We start from the raw sequence: 16038 nt of genomic DNA on the forward strand, positions 1-16038 counted from the left end.
ATTATCCAACATTTTCGTTCATCCGACGTTCTGCCTGCCCGTTTATGTCAGATAAGCGAGACTCTGCTGTATAGAAGCGACCAGATCAGGGGTCCTTTCCCATCACACAATTATAGTGATTTCAGTGGGTTGTTGTACATTTTTTTCGGGCTATATGGCTATGGTCTGGAGGCATTCTCTCCTGACATTTCACCTGCATCTATGGTAAACATCCTCAGAGGTAGTGAGGTGTTTTGGAACTAGGAAAAAGGGTTTATATATCTGTGGAATGACCAAGGTGAGACAAAGGACTCTTGTCTGCTGGAGCTAGGTGTGAATGTTTCAACTGATCGCCTTGATTAGCATATAATGGCCCTCTCTTCCCCCCCTCCCCTTTTTCCTAGTTCCAAAACACCTCACTACCTCTGAGGATGCTTGCCATAGATGCAGATGAAACGTCAGGAGAGAATGCCTCCAGACCATGGCCATATAGCCTGAAAAAACCCTACAACAACCCAGTGATTCTGGCCATGAAAGCCTTCAACAATACATAGTGATTTCACTTTAACCAGCTCCCTTGGATCCTGCGCAAGGAAAAAGGCAAGATAGTAAACAAATGAAATAGTGATAGACAGACATGCAGATCTATCATGGCAACATTATGCTCAGTTCTGGGATTTCTGATCTGATGAGGCACTAGAGTTTTCCAATTGAGAATTTTAAGTGACCCTAAATCAGTGTTTCTCAACCTGGGGGTCGGGACCCCTGGGAGGGGGTTGCGAGGGAGTTCCAGGGGGGTCGCCAAAGATTATCAGAAAACACATATTTCTGATGGTCTTAGGAACCCCTTTGGCAGAGAAGGCTGAAGATCTCTCCGCCTGTCCTTCTCTTCCTTTTTGGAAATAGACGGCGAATCCTCCCACCAAAAGCCCTCCTCTGCTGTGATTGGCTGGCCTCTCAGCCAGGGGGGGGGGGGCTGTGTCTGAGACTCCAAGCAGGGAGGGGAGAGCAGGCATGCCCAGCGCATGACAGCGTGGTGTGCATGTGTGGGTGAGTGAGAGTGTGCAAGGCTGGAGGGAGGCTTGCGTCCTTTCAAAGCAAGGAGAAAAGTGCCCTTTGATTGTAGGTTAACTATAAATCCCAGCAACGACAACTCCTAAATGATAAAATCCACCCCACTCAACCCCACCAGTATTCGAATTTGGGTGTATCGGGTATTTGTGCCAAATTTGGACCAGTAAATAAAAATACATAGAATCATAGAATTATAGAATCAAAGAGTTGGAAGAGACCTCCTGGGCCATCCAGTCCAACCCCATTCTGCCAAGAAGCAAGAATATTGCATTCAAATCACCCCTGACAGATGGCCATCCAGCCTCTGCTTAAAAGCTTCCAAAGAAGGAGCCTCCACCACACTCGAGGGCAGAGAGTTCCACTGCTGAACGGCTCTCACAGTCAGGAAGTTCTTCCTCATGTTCAGATGGAATCTCCTCTCTTGTAGTTTGAAGCCATTGTTTCGTGTCCTAGTCTCCAGGGAAGCAGAAAACAAGCTTGCTCCCTCCTCCCTGTGGCTTCCTCTCACATATTTATACATCCTGCATATCAGATATTGCAATTATGATTCATAACAGTTGCAAAATTACAGTTATGAGGTTGCAATGAAAATAGTGTTATGGTTGGGGGTCATCACAACATGGGGAAATGTATTAAGGGGTTGCGGCATTAGGAAGGTTGAGAAACACTGCCCTAACTGAAGTGGTTACTCAGCCTGTTGCCAGGGCAGCGAAAGTGGAATCATACTGCTATAACTCTGCAGTGTATCAACAAGACGAGGCACATTCTAACCTCTGAAATCCGATGAGCATTGAAGTGCATTAAAGAAAAATGTGTGCTTCCTTAAAAAAAATTATTAAAAACCCACCCAGAGGACACTCACACATACACACAGATCGTATTGAAAACAAACAAACATCAGTGGAGTAATACAAGATCCCATGCAGCAATCCTCATAGGGTAAACACAACTTTTGCAAGCAGGCCCAGCTTGGTTTTTGTGGTCCAAAGGGTTCGTTATGTGGGCAACTTGAAAGACTGCAACGTCGGCCATATTCAGTTCATATTTCAGATCAACCCAAGAATCAGAAAATCCTGATTGAATAAGTGCACAACACATTAGTTTGAACGTAGCTTAGAAAATTCCACATAACCTTAGCCAAGATTACGGAAAATGCTTCGACCTGCACAATTCATTTCCGCGGCAAAACATCAGAGAAGATGGCTGTAGCAGATATAGTAATCACTGGGTCCTCATGAATGGAAGAAGTTGACTGAAGGATCTATCAGGCATGGGCAAGCTTTGGTCCTCCAGGTGTTTTGGACTACAACTCCTACAATTCCTAACAGCCTACCAATTACTGCAATGCTCTCTATGTGTGTCTGCCTTTGAAGACAGTCCAGAAACTGCAACTTGGGCAAAGGTCAGCAGGCAGGTTGTTAACCAGAGCTAGTTACAGGTAGCGGACAATGCCTCTGCTGATAAGTTTCCAGGCCCAATTCAAAGTGCAGGTTATGACCCACAAAGCCCTAAATGGTTTGGGTCCTGTTTATCTCCGCGATTGTGTCTTCCTCTATCTCCCCAATCCCTCTCCAATGCCAGAAATGCAGCTTAATGGTGTAACATTAGAAAATGTTGACCATTTCTAATAATAATAATAATAATAGATATTTAAATAATTTTGTCAGCGCCGATTATGTTTAAGTGCAGGCCAAGGACTATGACACTGCACCCAGTGTGCTGATCACCACTAGGACCACCTTGACCGGCTTGTGACAAAGTCTTTGCAGTTCAGTCTTTAAATAATAATAATAATAATAATAATAATAATAATTATTATTATTATTATTAAAATTATTAATATTTGATCTTTTAAAAAAATGTCAGCGCCGATTGTGTTTATGTGCAGGCCAAGGACTATGGCACTGCACCCAGTGTGCTGATCACCACTGGGACCACCTTTACTGGCTTTTGCCAGAGTCTTTGCAGTTCAATCTTTAAATAATAATAATAATAATAATAATAATAATAATAATTTATTCAATTATTATTATTATTCAATCTTTAATAATAATAATTACTATTATTATTTATTAAATTATTATTATTATTATTCAATCTTTAAATAATTTTGTCAGCACCAATCGTGTTTAAGTGCAGGCCAAGGTTTTTAGGCACTGCACCCAATGTGCTGATCACCACTGGGACTACTTTTACTGGCTTGTGCCAGAGTCTTTGCAGTTCAATCTTTAAATAATAATAATAATTTATTAAATTATTATTATTATTATTCGATCTTTAAATAATTTTGTCAGCCGATTGTGTTTAAGTGCAGGCCAAGGTCTTTAGGCACTGCACCCAGTGTGCTGATCACCACTGGGACCACCTTTACTGGCTTGTGCCAGAGTCTTTGCAGTTCAATCTTTAAATAATAATAATAATAATAATAATAATAAATTAAATTATTATTATTAAATAATAACAATTATTATTATTATTATTATTATTATTATTATTATTATTAGGAATTGTGGGAGTTGTAGTCCAAAACACCTGGAGGGCCGAAGTTTGCCCATGCCTGATAGAGATTATATTTCATCAAACATTGTTGCACCTTATTATCTCCCTAGTGTTGATTGCCTTCTTTCTTTATTCATTCCTAACTTCAAGTTCAATGTCTGTTTTCTCATCTACAGGAGCCTTCGGATCAGCTCCGTCACTTTTCTCTCCTACGTGAGCCGTGTAGTGTCTGTGAAGTTCCGATTTGGATCTGAAGTTCTTGCCACAGTCTGAGCACAAGAAAGGCTTGACGCCCGTGTGAGTTCTCTGGTGCGAAATGAGATTCGAGTTCCGGTTGAAGCTCTTCCCGCAATCCATGCAGACGTAGGGTTTCTCCCCAGTGTGGATTTTCTGGTGCCTGGTGAGGCTGGTGCTGTCGCAGAAGCTCTTCCCGCAGTCGGAGCATATGTAAGGGGTGCCGCCCGTGTGGACTCTCTGGTGGCGGATGAGGCTCATGTTGGAGTAGTAGCTCTTCCCGCACTCGCCGCACTCGAAAGGCTTGACCCCCGAGTGGGTTTTCTGGTGCGTGATGAGGTTGGAGCTCCACCGGAAGCCCTTCCCGCATTGCAAGCAAGTGTACGGCATCTCTCCCGTGTGGATCCTCCGGTGGAGGGTGAGGTCGGCTTTCCGGCAGAAGTTCTTCCCGCAGTCGGCGCAGCTGTAGGGTTTCTCTCCCGTGTGGATCCTCTGGTGGATGCGAAGCTCCGACCTTTCGCAGAATCCCACTCCGCACTCCGGGCACTTGTGCGGCTTCTCCCCTTTGTGGATGATGGAGTGCCGGATGAGGTGCGACTTCACCCGGAAACTCTTCCCACAGTCCAAACACTGGTAGGCTTTCTCCCCTGCGTGGATTCGCTGGTGGATGGAGAGGCCCGAGCTTTGGCAGAAACACTTCCCGCAATCCAAGCATTTGTACGGCTTCTCTCCGGTGTGGATCCTCTGGTGCCGGACGAGGCTGGTGCTGTAATTGAAGCTCTTCCCACAGTCCAAGCACTTATAGGGCAGGCTGCCAGTGTGCGTCACTTGGACCTCAATGATCTCTGAGTTGTCTAGAAAGCTCTCATCAGCAGCGCTCGCACCTTCCTTCTTCATCACCTGGATCCCCTTTTGACATGTTGTCGTGTCACCTTCTGGAGAACTTCTTTGAAGTTCATTACATCCCTGCCAGCCATTGGAAAAGTCTCCTGGACCGGAATGCTGTGGAGGGACCTCTTCTGGGATGCCCGTCTCCATCCCATTTGGCGCTTCTCGTCCTTCGGTTCCTTCTCGCTGCTCTTTTGGACACATAAGGTTTTCACCTACATAGGAGACCAAGAGGGGGAAAATGTGAAAACTGACTTTATTTCCCTACCAACTATTTTCAAATTTACATTGCTCTTCACATTCACTGGGGTAAGGGCAGGCATGGCCAAACTGTTGGGCAAGTGGGCTTATTAACAAAAGACCCTCTCCATAAATGTACAGCGGAGTAACTTGTAAGTTTTACTATGCTGTTTAAAATTTTTGATTTTGTTATTTCATATTTTGTCATGATGTATTTTGTTATTGAGTGTTTATTCTTTATTTTTGGTCATGTCAGGAGTGACCTGAGAAACTGCAAGTCACTTCTGGTGTGAGAGAATTGGCCGTCTGCAAAGATGTTGCCCAGGAGGCGCCCGGATGATTTGATGTTTTTATCATCCTTGTGGGAGGCTTCTCTCATGTCCCCGCATGAGGAGCTGGAGCTGATAGAGGGATCTCATCCGCCTCTCCCCGGATTCAAACCTATGACCTATCAGTCTTCAGTCCTGCCAGCACAGGGGTTTAACTCACTGCGCCACCGGGGGCTCCATTGTGTGTTTATTCAGTGCAATGAATGTGACGATTACAGGAATGGAAACATGGACGACGAATTCGGATCACAACTCTAGTTATGAGATGCATTGTGTTGTTATTGTTGTGTCAATATTGTATATTGTGCTCTAATGGTTTTAAATTGTATATCGTTGATTGATCTTATCCTTGTTGTAAACCGTGTTGAGTCGCCTGTTAGGATGAGAAACTGCGGTATACAAGTAAAGTAAAGTAAAGTAAAGTAAAGTAAAGTAAAGTAAAGTAAATAAATAAATAAATGATATTGTATTATTTTGGGCTTGGCCTCAAGTTAGCCACCCCGAGTTCCCTTTGGGGAGATGGGATTGTGGCGCAGCTGGCTGAGTGTCAGCTGAATTAAGATCACTCGGACCAAAAGGTCATGAGTTCGAAGCCAGCCCGGGTTGGAGTGGGTTTCCAACCAATTGTGTGTAGCCTGTTGTCGACCTTTGCAACCCAAAAGACAGTTGCATCTGTCGAATAGGAAAATTAGGTACCACCTTAAAAAGTGTGGGGAGGCTAAATTAGCTGATTTATGAGGCCATAAAGAAGACTCCAGCAAAGCATTCCAGCGGGGAATGCGGAAGTGCTTCATCAGCGTCGCAGATGGACGAGGAAAGCGTCAGCTCCCCTGGCGGCCAGAAAAAGTTAAATAGCCTCTATGTATGTCTGTATATGTTTGTATGTCAAAAATTGGCATTGAATGTTTGCCATATATGTGTACCCTGTAATCCGCCCTGAGTCCCCTGCGGGGTGAGAAGGGCGGAATATAAAAGCTGTAAATAAATAAATAAATAAATTGTGGGTTATAAATAAAGTGTATTATTATAATTATTATAATTACTACTACTAGCCGTCCCCTGCCATGCGTTGCTGTGGCCCACATGGGGGTTCTGTGTGGGAGGTTTGGCCCAATTCTATCATTGGTGGAGTTCAGAATGCTCTGTGATTGTAGGTGAACTATAAATCCCAGCAACTACAACTCCCAAATGTCAAGATTCTATTTTCCCCAAACTCCACCAGTGTTCACACTTGGGCATATTGAGTATTCGTGTAGAGTTTGGTCCAGATCCATCATTGTTTGAGTCCACAGTGACCTCTGGATGTAGGTGAACTACAACTCCAAAACCAAAGGACACTGCCCACCAAACCCTTCTAGTATTTTCTGTTGGTCATGGGAGTTCTGTGTGCCAAGTTTGGTTCAATTCCATCGTTGGTGGAGTTCAGAATGCTCTTTGATTGTAGGTGAACTATAAACCCCAGCAACTACAACTCCCAAATGACAAAATCATTTTTTTTGAGTGAAGGACATACATTGGGTTGTTAGGTGTCTTGTGTCCAAATTTGGTGTCAATTCCCCCAGTGGTTTTTGAGTTCTATTAATCCGACAAACGAACATTACATTTTATAGATGATGATGATGATGATGATTATTATTATTATTAGCAGCGTGACTCAACAGCAGTAGCCCAAAGTGAGAAAAAAGAACAAAAACACACAGACCAATGTCATCCCTTCCATAGTAGGCTTTTCTTTGTAGTAAAATAATATAGTTGCACTATTTACAATGACAAGGTTTCCATTTTTTTTTGTCGTGTCAGGAGTGACTTGAGAAACTGCAAGTCGCTTCTGGTGTGAGAGAATTGGCAGTCTGCAAGGACGTTGCCCGGGGGATGCCAGGATGTTTTATCATCCTTGTGGGAGGCTTCTCTCATGTCCCCGCATGAGGAGCTGGAGCTGATAGAGGGAGCTCATCTGTGCTCTCCCCAGATTCGAACCTGCGACCTGTTGGTCTTCGGTCCTGCCGGCACAGGGGTTTAACCCACTGTGCCACCAAATACATAGTAGCTTTACACGCAGCAGCTTTCACAATGGAGCTTTCTCACACGAGGCTTCTCTCACACGGAGGTTTACCTCACACTCCTCAGGACGACACTAGCTTTGGCCCATTGACTCTAACAGGCTTTGGTCTACTCTCTCTCCTCAGGACGACACTAGCTTTGCCCTTCTGGTCAATGTATTGCATGCTGCATCTCCCAAGAAAGCACACACAAGTCCCTGTTTCTGACCCTTAGAAACCTTACTCAAGGAATCTGCTACACAGGCCTCACTCTCTGGGAACGTCCGATTCTGCTCACAGTCCAATAGAACCTGTTTGGCTTCAGGGAAAGTCGTGTTTCTCTCTTTAACCAGCACCTGAAACAGAAAGAAGATGTCATTGGTTACAGAGAAATTGAGCAAAAGAGATCATGTTTGGGCTGGGCTTGAGGCCAAAGTACAGGCTTATTTCTAATAAGCAAAAAGTGGGTGCTAGAAACAATATACGAAAGCTGACTGGCACAATCTGGGGATCACAACCAGATACAGTGAAGACATCCGCCCTTGCGCTGTGCTACTCTGCTGCTGAGTATGCATGCCCAGTGTGGAACTCATCTCACCACACTAAAACAGTGGATGTGGCTCTTAATGAGACATGCCGCATGATCACGGGGTGCCTGCACCCTACACCACTGGAGAAATTACACTGCTTAGCCGGTATTGCACCACCTGACATCCGCCGGGAAGTAGCAGCCAATAGTGAAAGGACCAAGGCAGAGACATCTCCAGCTCATCCCCTGTTTGGGTATCAGCCAGCACGTCAACGACTTAAATCAAGACATAGTTTTCTTAGATCTACAGAGACACTCGCTGGAACACCCCAGCAAGCGAGAGTCCAAAAGTGGCAGGCTCAAACCCAGAACCTCAACCAATGGCTGATACCAAATGAGAGACTCCCCCCTGGGCACACAGAGGACTGGGCAACTTGGAAGGCGCTGAACAGACTGCGCTCTGACATCACAAGACGCAGAGCCAACCTTCAGAAATGGGGCCACAAAGTGGAATCCTCGATATGCGAATGTGGAGAGGAACAAACCACTGACCACCTGCTGCAATGCAACCTGAGCCCTGCCTCATGCACAATGGAGGACCTTCTTGCAGCAACACAAGATGCACTCCAAGTGGCCAGATACTGATCAAAGGACATTTAACCAACTACCAAACTCACAAATGTTGTATTTTATCTGTTTGTTTGCTTCGTTCTGTTAGAAATGTAATATAATTGACTGGTTAATCTGACACGACAAATAAATAAATTTCTAATAGCCACTCAATGTTTTTGATTACTAGTTAGGAATTGTGGGAGTTGAAGTCCAAAACACCTTGGGGGCCGAAGTTTGCCCATGCCTGATCTACGTGGTAGAATTCATGCAATTTAAACGCCACTTTAATTGCCATGGTGCAATGCTATGAAATCCTGGAACTTGTAGTTTTATAAGATTTCAAGACTTTTCTGCCTGAGACTGTTGATGTTTCTTTCACTAAATCACATTCCAGAGCAAAATATTCTTAATGACAGCCATTGCCAGAGAGATCACCCTCACCCCTTGCTCCTGCCTCTCAGGTCTCTGCTTCTTCTGCGGAAGCCCCTCAGCCAGGGCCACCGCCTGGGCGCAGGTCTTCGGGCAACCCTCCACCACCTGGTTCTGGATCTCTGGAGGCAAAATGGCCAGGAACTGCTCCAGGATCAGCAGCTCCAGGATCTGCTCCTTGGAGTGCCTCTCCGGCTTCAGCCACCGGCAGCCGAAGAACCAAAGCCGGCTGCAGACCTCGCGGGGCCCCGCGGCCTCCTGGAAACGGAACTGGCGGAAGTTCTGGCGCTGGATCTCCAAGACCACCGCATCCTCGGAGTGGTCCTCTTCTGGCAGAGTCTGGCCTTTGGAGACCTCTTGAGATGCTCCAGAGGTACCCAGCTGGGTTCGGGTCTCCTGGTCTTCTTCCGCCTTGGATTTGAGGGCAGGTGGAGACGTTTGGACCCCAATTTGGCACAAAGACCCCATTGTTTCCGGGTCTGTGATGTTGGAGCTGGTACAGTCCAACGTCTTTGGGAATGCCCGCCAATGGCTCTCAGCCCACAAATAATTTGGTTGTTCACATTTCACCTCCATGTTGGAAGCGTTCACCAGAAAGTCATCAACTTTCCCAGCCACAGAAACATGGGGGTCATTCTCATTTTTTTCCTCCAGTTTGAGGCTGGTTGTCTCTTCCACTTCCATCGGAATCCCTTGTTCTGACTTGGTCTGGACCTCTGTGCTGACCGTGGCCATTTTCAGTGAGGGAAATCAAATCATGCAGCCCGTTTGGTTTTTTTCCCCAGGGTCTCTCCTCCAATTACGGAAGATCCCCAGACAACGAGTTCAAGAGTTGATAACATTCCAGGAGGCTTCTTCCTAAAGAAAGAAGAGTAAAAATGGCGGTAGAATTATAGAGTTGGAAGAGATCCCCCCAAAGGCTATCCAGTCCAATCCCCGCCATCCAGGAACACACAGTCAAAGCACTCCCGGCAGATACCCAGACAGCCTCTGCTTAAAAACCTTCACTGGACTCCCAGGCAGCAGCCTATTCCACTGATTAAAAGCTTTTCCTAATGTTTAAGTGGAATATCTTTTCCTGCAATTTGGCTCCATTGCCCTATGCCCTAGTCTCAAAACACAGAGCAATGGATTAAAATGAGAAAAATTGGGACCGTCATAGAATCATAGAATCAAAGAGTTGGAAGAGACCTCATGTGCCATCCAGTCCAACCCCCTGCCAAGAAGCAGGAATATTGCATTGAAAGCACTCCTGACAGATGGCCATCCAGCCTCTGTTTAAAAGCCTCCAAAGAAGAAGCCTCCACCACATTCTGGGGCAGAGAGTTCCACTGCTGAACGGCTCTCACAGTCAGGAAGTTCTTCCTCATGTTCAGATGGAATCTCCTCTCTTGTAGTTTGAAGCCATCATATCAAAACAATAATAATAAATAATAATAAACTTTATTTATACCCCGCCACCATCACCCCAAGGGGACTCGGGGCGGCTTACATGAGGCCAAGCCCAACAACACAGCAATGCAAATAAACAGCATACAACATAAAAATAAAATACAAGAAACAATATAAATAAACATCAAGCAATGTAAAATCACAATAGTTTAAACACGGAAAATAAATCACAGTGGAGAGGGTTGATAGAAAGGATGAAAAAGTTTAAAAACACTGGGTGAGAAGGCAATGTATTGTATCTGGACAAGTTTAGTGTATTTATTTTGCCCTGCAATGAAAGGGTCAGCATAAGTCAGCGTTACAGCATCACAAAGGATTACCACCTCATCTGCTTCATAGGAAACCTGCTACAAAACAGGAGCTTTTTTTGTTGAGTTCCAGGTCCAGAGAAGCAGATGGCGGAAACAGAAGAACGGCCTGCCTCAGGGGAGCGTGCTTGCTCCATCCATGTTCAACATTTACACAAATAACTAGCCATGGCCAGAAGGGACAGAGAGTTTCATCTATGCTGACCATCATGCCATTACTGCTCAAGCAGGGAATTTGAGATGGTTGAAAAGAAGCTCTCCGAAGCTCTAGGTGCTCTTACTGCCTATTACAGGGAAAACCAGCTGATCCCCAATCCATCTAAAACACAGACATGTGCTTTTCACCTTAAGAACAGACAAGCATCCCGAGCTCTGGGGATTACCTGGGAAGGAATCCCACTGGAACATTGCAGCACACCCAAATACCTGAGAGTCACTCTGGACCGTGCTCTGACCTACAAGAAGCACTGCCTGAACATCAAGCAAAAAGTGGGTGCTAGAAACAATATCATACGAAAGCTGACTGACACAACCTGGGGATCACAACCAGACACAGTGAAGACATCTGCACTTGCGCTTTGCGACTCTGCTGCTGAGTGTGCATGCCAAGTGTGGAACACATCTCATCACATTAAAACAGTGGATGTGGCTCTTAATGAGACATGCCGCATTATCAAGGGGTATCTGCGCCCTACACCACTGGAGAAATTACACTGTTTAGCCGGTATTTATATAGATTGTATATACATATAATATTTATAATATTATAATGTAATACAGTATAATACTAATACTAATAATATATTATTATTATATTTTATATTAAATATAATATTACTAATAATATTACAATATAATTGTATTACAATAGTACAGTATAGTGATGTATAGTGCTGATATTGTACTGTGCTAATGGCATAATGTATTGTATGTGTGTGTGTGTGTGTGTGTGTGTGTGTGTGTGTGTGTTGTAAGCCGCTCTGAGTCCCCTTTGGGTGAGAAGGGCGGCATATAAATGTTACAAATAAATAAATAAATAAATAAATATTGCACCACCTGACATCTGCCGGGATGTAGCAACCAATACTGAAAGGACCAAGGCTGTGACATCTCTGGCCCACCTCCTGTTCGGATATCTGCCAGCATGCCAATGACTTGAATCAAGAAATAGTTTTCTAAGATCTACAGAGGCACTCGCTGGAACACCTCAGCAAGCGAGAGTCCAAAAGTGGGAGGCTCAAACCCAGAACCTCAAGCCATGGTTGATACCAAATGAGAGACTCCCTCCTGATAATGGATAAAATAACTGTATTATGAAGAGAACTGTTAAACAACTTTGTTAATGAATGGCAACCAATGATTAAACATCTCATAGAATCATAGAGTTGGAAGAGACCTCATGGGTCATCCAATCCAACCCCACTCTGCCAAGAAGCAGGAAAATCACATTCAAAGCTCTCCTGACAGATGGCCATCCAGCCTCTGCTTAAAAGCCTCCAAAGAAGGAGCCTCTACCACATTTAATGTAAAATTATACTAAAAATGTATATAGAGGATCTTATAAGATCCTCTATAGGAGGAAGTGGATGATAAGTAAGAGTCTATGGTACCTTTATATGTATTACTAGCCGTCCCCTGCCACGTGTTGTTGTGTATATGTACTTTGTGTGTGTATATATTTGTCTATATGTGTATATATGTGGTTTTGCGCATGTGTTGTATTTTTTTGGCTTTTTAAGTCTCTTCTGCTGTGTTTTTCAGTGTTTTTATGAGTGATGGTCACTTGTTGTGCATTGTGTCCAAATTTGGTGTCAATTTGTCCAGTGGTTTTTGAGTTATGTTAATCCCACAAATGAACATTACATTTTTATTTATATATATATAGACTAGCCATCCCCTGCCATGCATTGCTATGGCCCAGTGTGTGTATATGTGTTTTTTGTGTGTCTGTATGCGTATATGTGTGTGTTTATATTTGTGTATATGTGTGTATTTGTGGTTTTGTGCATGCGTTGTAATGTGGGGTGTTTTTTGGCTTTTTAAGTCTCTTCTGCTGTGTTTTTCAATATTTTTATGAGTGATGGTCGCTCGTTGGCCTGATATGTGCATTGTGCCCAAATTTGGTGTCAATTCGTCCAGTGGTTTTTGAGTTATGTTAATCCCACAAATGAACATTACGTTTTTACTTATATAGATTTAATTAATTTCATTAAATAGAAGACTGTGACTCCTTAAAGATAATATATTATCTGAGAAATGATTATGGAACACTAATAGCTGGAAAATATTGCACTATATGCAACAAACACTTGCAAATGTGTGTCTATTTGAATAAATAATTAAGAAATAAATTAAAAATAAATTAATATGTGCATAAACATAAGAATAGTCATTAAACCTTGGTGGGGAATAATGTGGGCTATTTACACCCTAGCCAGGTTAGCTGCTTGGCTGCCCTGCCCAACCCCGCTTTCCCCTCCCTGACCCGTGTTTGTGCAGCGCATTCACACGTTCTCTTACCACGCGGCCGCCTGCTGTGCAGCTGCTGGGCATTCCAACCGGAAGGAACGTTCGGTTTTTTTCACCCCCTCTCTCGCCCCGCCCCCTTGAGCAAGCCCTGGACGCCGATTGGCCAATTGCTCTTTCTGAACATTCTTTAACCCTTCCAATGGCTGGTTCCCCCAACTCGCCTCTTTCAGGGCTTTGGACTTCAACTCCCAGAAGCCTCCGCTGTCCAGGCCCATGATGAGGCATTCTGGGAGTTGAAGTCCAAAACACCAAAGCGTGGGAAAGACTGCTTTAATCAAACAGGGTCCAGCTCTGCTTCTCTCCTCCTGCAAAGGAGAAAGGAGTCAAACCAAAATGTGCTGCCTATCAATTGCAAGAGAGTCCAAATATAAAGATCTATGCAAGTTGGAGGGAGTTTGCATGCAAACAGGAGAATCTGGGCCAAGTGGCAGGTTTGTATAGGAACATAGAAGGACTTTATGCAGGTTGAGCTTCTGTTACACAAAGTTAACATTAAAATCAATAAAATCAATCAATCAATAAATAATACAATTAATTATTTTATTAATATTAATATTTTTATTAATTAATTAAATTATTTCGATTAATAAATTAATTAAAGTAATATTTTTTATATTTAAAATTAAATAAAATTAAAATTCTGTTAAGCATGTATATAACTTATACATAAAGCCTGAAGGTAATAATAATAAATAATAATAATAGAACTTTATTTATACCCTGCCACCATCTCCCCAAGGGGACTCAGGGCAGCTTACATGAGACCCAAGCCCAGCAATACAACAATGCAAATGTACAACATAAGAAGACAACAATAAGATATAAAAAATAAAATACAAAAGACATTATAAATAACACATTAGACCAGGGGTCCTCAAACTAAGGCCCGGGGGCCGGATGCGGCCCTCCAAGGTCATTTACCTGGCCCTCGCTCAAGGTCATCCTAAGTCTGAAACGACTTGAAAGCACACAACAACAACAACAACAACAACCCTATCTCAAAGCAGGCCCACACTTCTCATTGAAAACCAATAAGTTTATATTTGTTTACATTGTTCTTCATTTTAATTATTGTATTGTTTTAAAGTGTTGTTTGCACTACAAATAAGATATGTGCAGTGTGCATAGGAATTCATTCATGTTTTTTTCAAATTATAATCCGGCCCTCCAACAGTCTGAGGGACTGTAATCTGGCCCTCTGTTTAAAAAGTTTGGGGACCCCTGCATTATACCATATAAAATCACAATATTTGAACACAGAGAATTAATCCTAGTGGGCAGGGTCGGTTGCAAGGATTAAAAGTTTAAAAACACTGGGTGGGAGGTCAATATAATATATCTGGAGAAGGGGGTCCAAGGGACGAAATCGGGTTTAATTGCACTAACAGGTAAGATAATTTATTTATTTTCAGTATTTATATTCCGCCCTTCTTACCCCACAGGGGTCTCAGGGTGGACGATAATGCACATATACATGGCAAACATTCAATGCCATAGACACACAACATCTATAGACAGACACACAGAGGCTACTTAACTTTCCAGCTTCATGAGGGTATGCTTCGAATTCTGGCCACCGGGGGAGCTGTTGCTTCACCGTCCACTTCTGACACTGATGGAGTACTTCCTCATTCTTTTGCATGCTGCTGGAGAGTTTTATGGCGCCATAAATTAGTTAAATTACCACTCCCCGCATAAGTGGTACCTAAATTTCCTACTTGACAGATGCAACTGTCTTTCGGGCTGCAAAGGTCGTCAGCAAGTTAGGCAAATGGTTGGGAGCTTACTCCGACCCTACCTAGCTTCGAACTCACGATCTTTCGGTCAGTAGTGATTTTAATGTAACTGACTCCCAACCAGCTCCGCCACCACCCAGTGCATTTTGTACACTCATATTTTAAATTATATTGGGCATGGAAGACAGGTTGTGTCCATTGAACCATCAGAAAACAAAAGTGTCACTCTCTCAGCCACCCCTATGGACAATTTTGGAGTATTGCATTCTTATTATATTTATGTAATCTATACACATAATAAAAGTGAAAATATGTGTGTGCGTGTGTGTGTGGGGTGTCCACTTACAGACAGGCTTCCATTTCCACTACTCAGGAGACACCAATGGCCCTCCCTCCAATGACACTGTAGGTTATAGTGAGTGCCATGAACATGTCCAAGAGCCCTGCCAATGTCCTCCACAAACACCACACTGCCCCCCACCCAAGTGAAGGCTTTCATACAGGGAAAATTTCATCTGATATTTTATGTGTTTTCTCCACTTCAGACATCTCAGTGTTTCTTACCCTCTCTTATTTGTGTGGGATTTTCCTGTTCCTTTCTATGGCACACAGCAAACAGCAACTGAACATACTAGAGAGTTTTGGGGAGAATTCGCCATGATTTATAAGAGTTGAAGGTCCTGGGATGTATAGTTCACCTGCAATCTAAGATTTGGTGTCAATTGGTCCAGTTGTTTTTGAGTCATGTTAATCCCACAAACAAACATTACATTTTTATTTATATAGATTATATAAATAAATATAAATAATAATATTTATACAATATATTCTACATTTAACCAAGACCCAAAGCGACTCACAACCTTAAAAGATTATTTCATTTGTAAACCTACAAAATTTGGATATTAAAATAGAATTAAATGTTATCATTATCACCCCTTCTCATACTCCAGGTTCAGAGCAGACAAGTTATCCTTAGCTGAGGCTGCTTTTGAAGGCACAGAGAAATATATTTGGGTGTCATCAGTGTGCATCATCACAGTCTGGGAGCAGCCACCAAAAAGGCCCCCTTACTCGTTCCCACCAAATGCACTCAGCACCCTGATTAGATCCCACAGACAACCCAAAACACAGCAACAAATCGGGTTTTCCCTGGAAATT

General features: G+C 43.3%; 1 protein-coding gene across 1 annotated transcript; it reads right to left on the reverse strand.

Moving 5' to 3' along the window:
• Positions 1–1933: 1933 nt before the first annotated feature.
• Positions 1934–13197, reverse strand: LOC137096266 (zinc finger protein 397-like). Its single transcript, XM_067465267.1, has 4 exons — positions 13133–13197; positions 8865–9710; positions 7527–7638; positions 1934–4889 (listed from the first exon to the last, which is right to left on the reverse strand). The coding sequence occupies exons 2-4, from the start codon at positions 9585–9587 to the stop codon at positions 3682–3684; spliced, it is 2043 nt and encodes a 680-aa protein (XP_067321368.1). The 5' UTR covers positions 9588–9710; positions 13133–13197; the 3' UTR covers positions 1934–3681.
• Between the last annotated feature and the right edge of the window lie 2841 nt (positions 13198–16038).

Source organism: Anolis sagrei, chromosome 2 (genome assembly GCF_037176765.1).
Source record: "Anolis sagrei isolate rAnoSag1 chromosome 2, rAnoSag1.mat, whole genome shotgun sequence".
Classification (NCBI taxonomy): Eukaryota; Metazoa; Chordata; class Lepidosauria; order Squamata; family Dactyloidae; genus Anolis; species Anolis sagrei.

Coding starts and splice junctions, on each gene's coding strand:
- LOC137096266 (XM_067465267.1), bottom strand. CDS start 9,587: ATGGCCACGGTCAGCACAGAGGTCCAGACCAAGTCAGAACAAGGGATT. Junction 7,639..8,864: donor CTGAGAGGCAGGAGCAAGGG/GTGAGGGTGATC, acceptor TTTCTGTTTCAG/GTGCTGGTTAAAGAGAGAAA. Junction 4,890..7,526: donor CTGTGTAGCAGATTCCTTGA/GTAAGGTTTCTA, acceptor TCTCCTATGTAG/GTGAAAACCTTATGTGTCCA.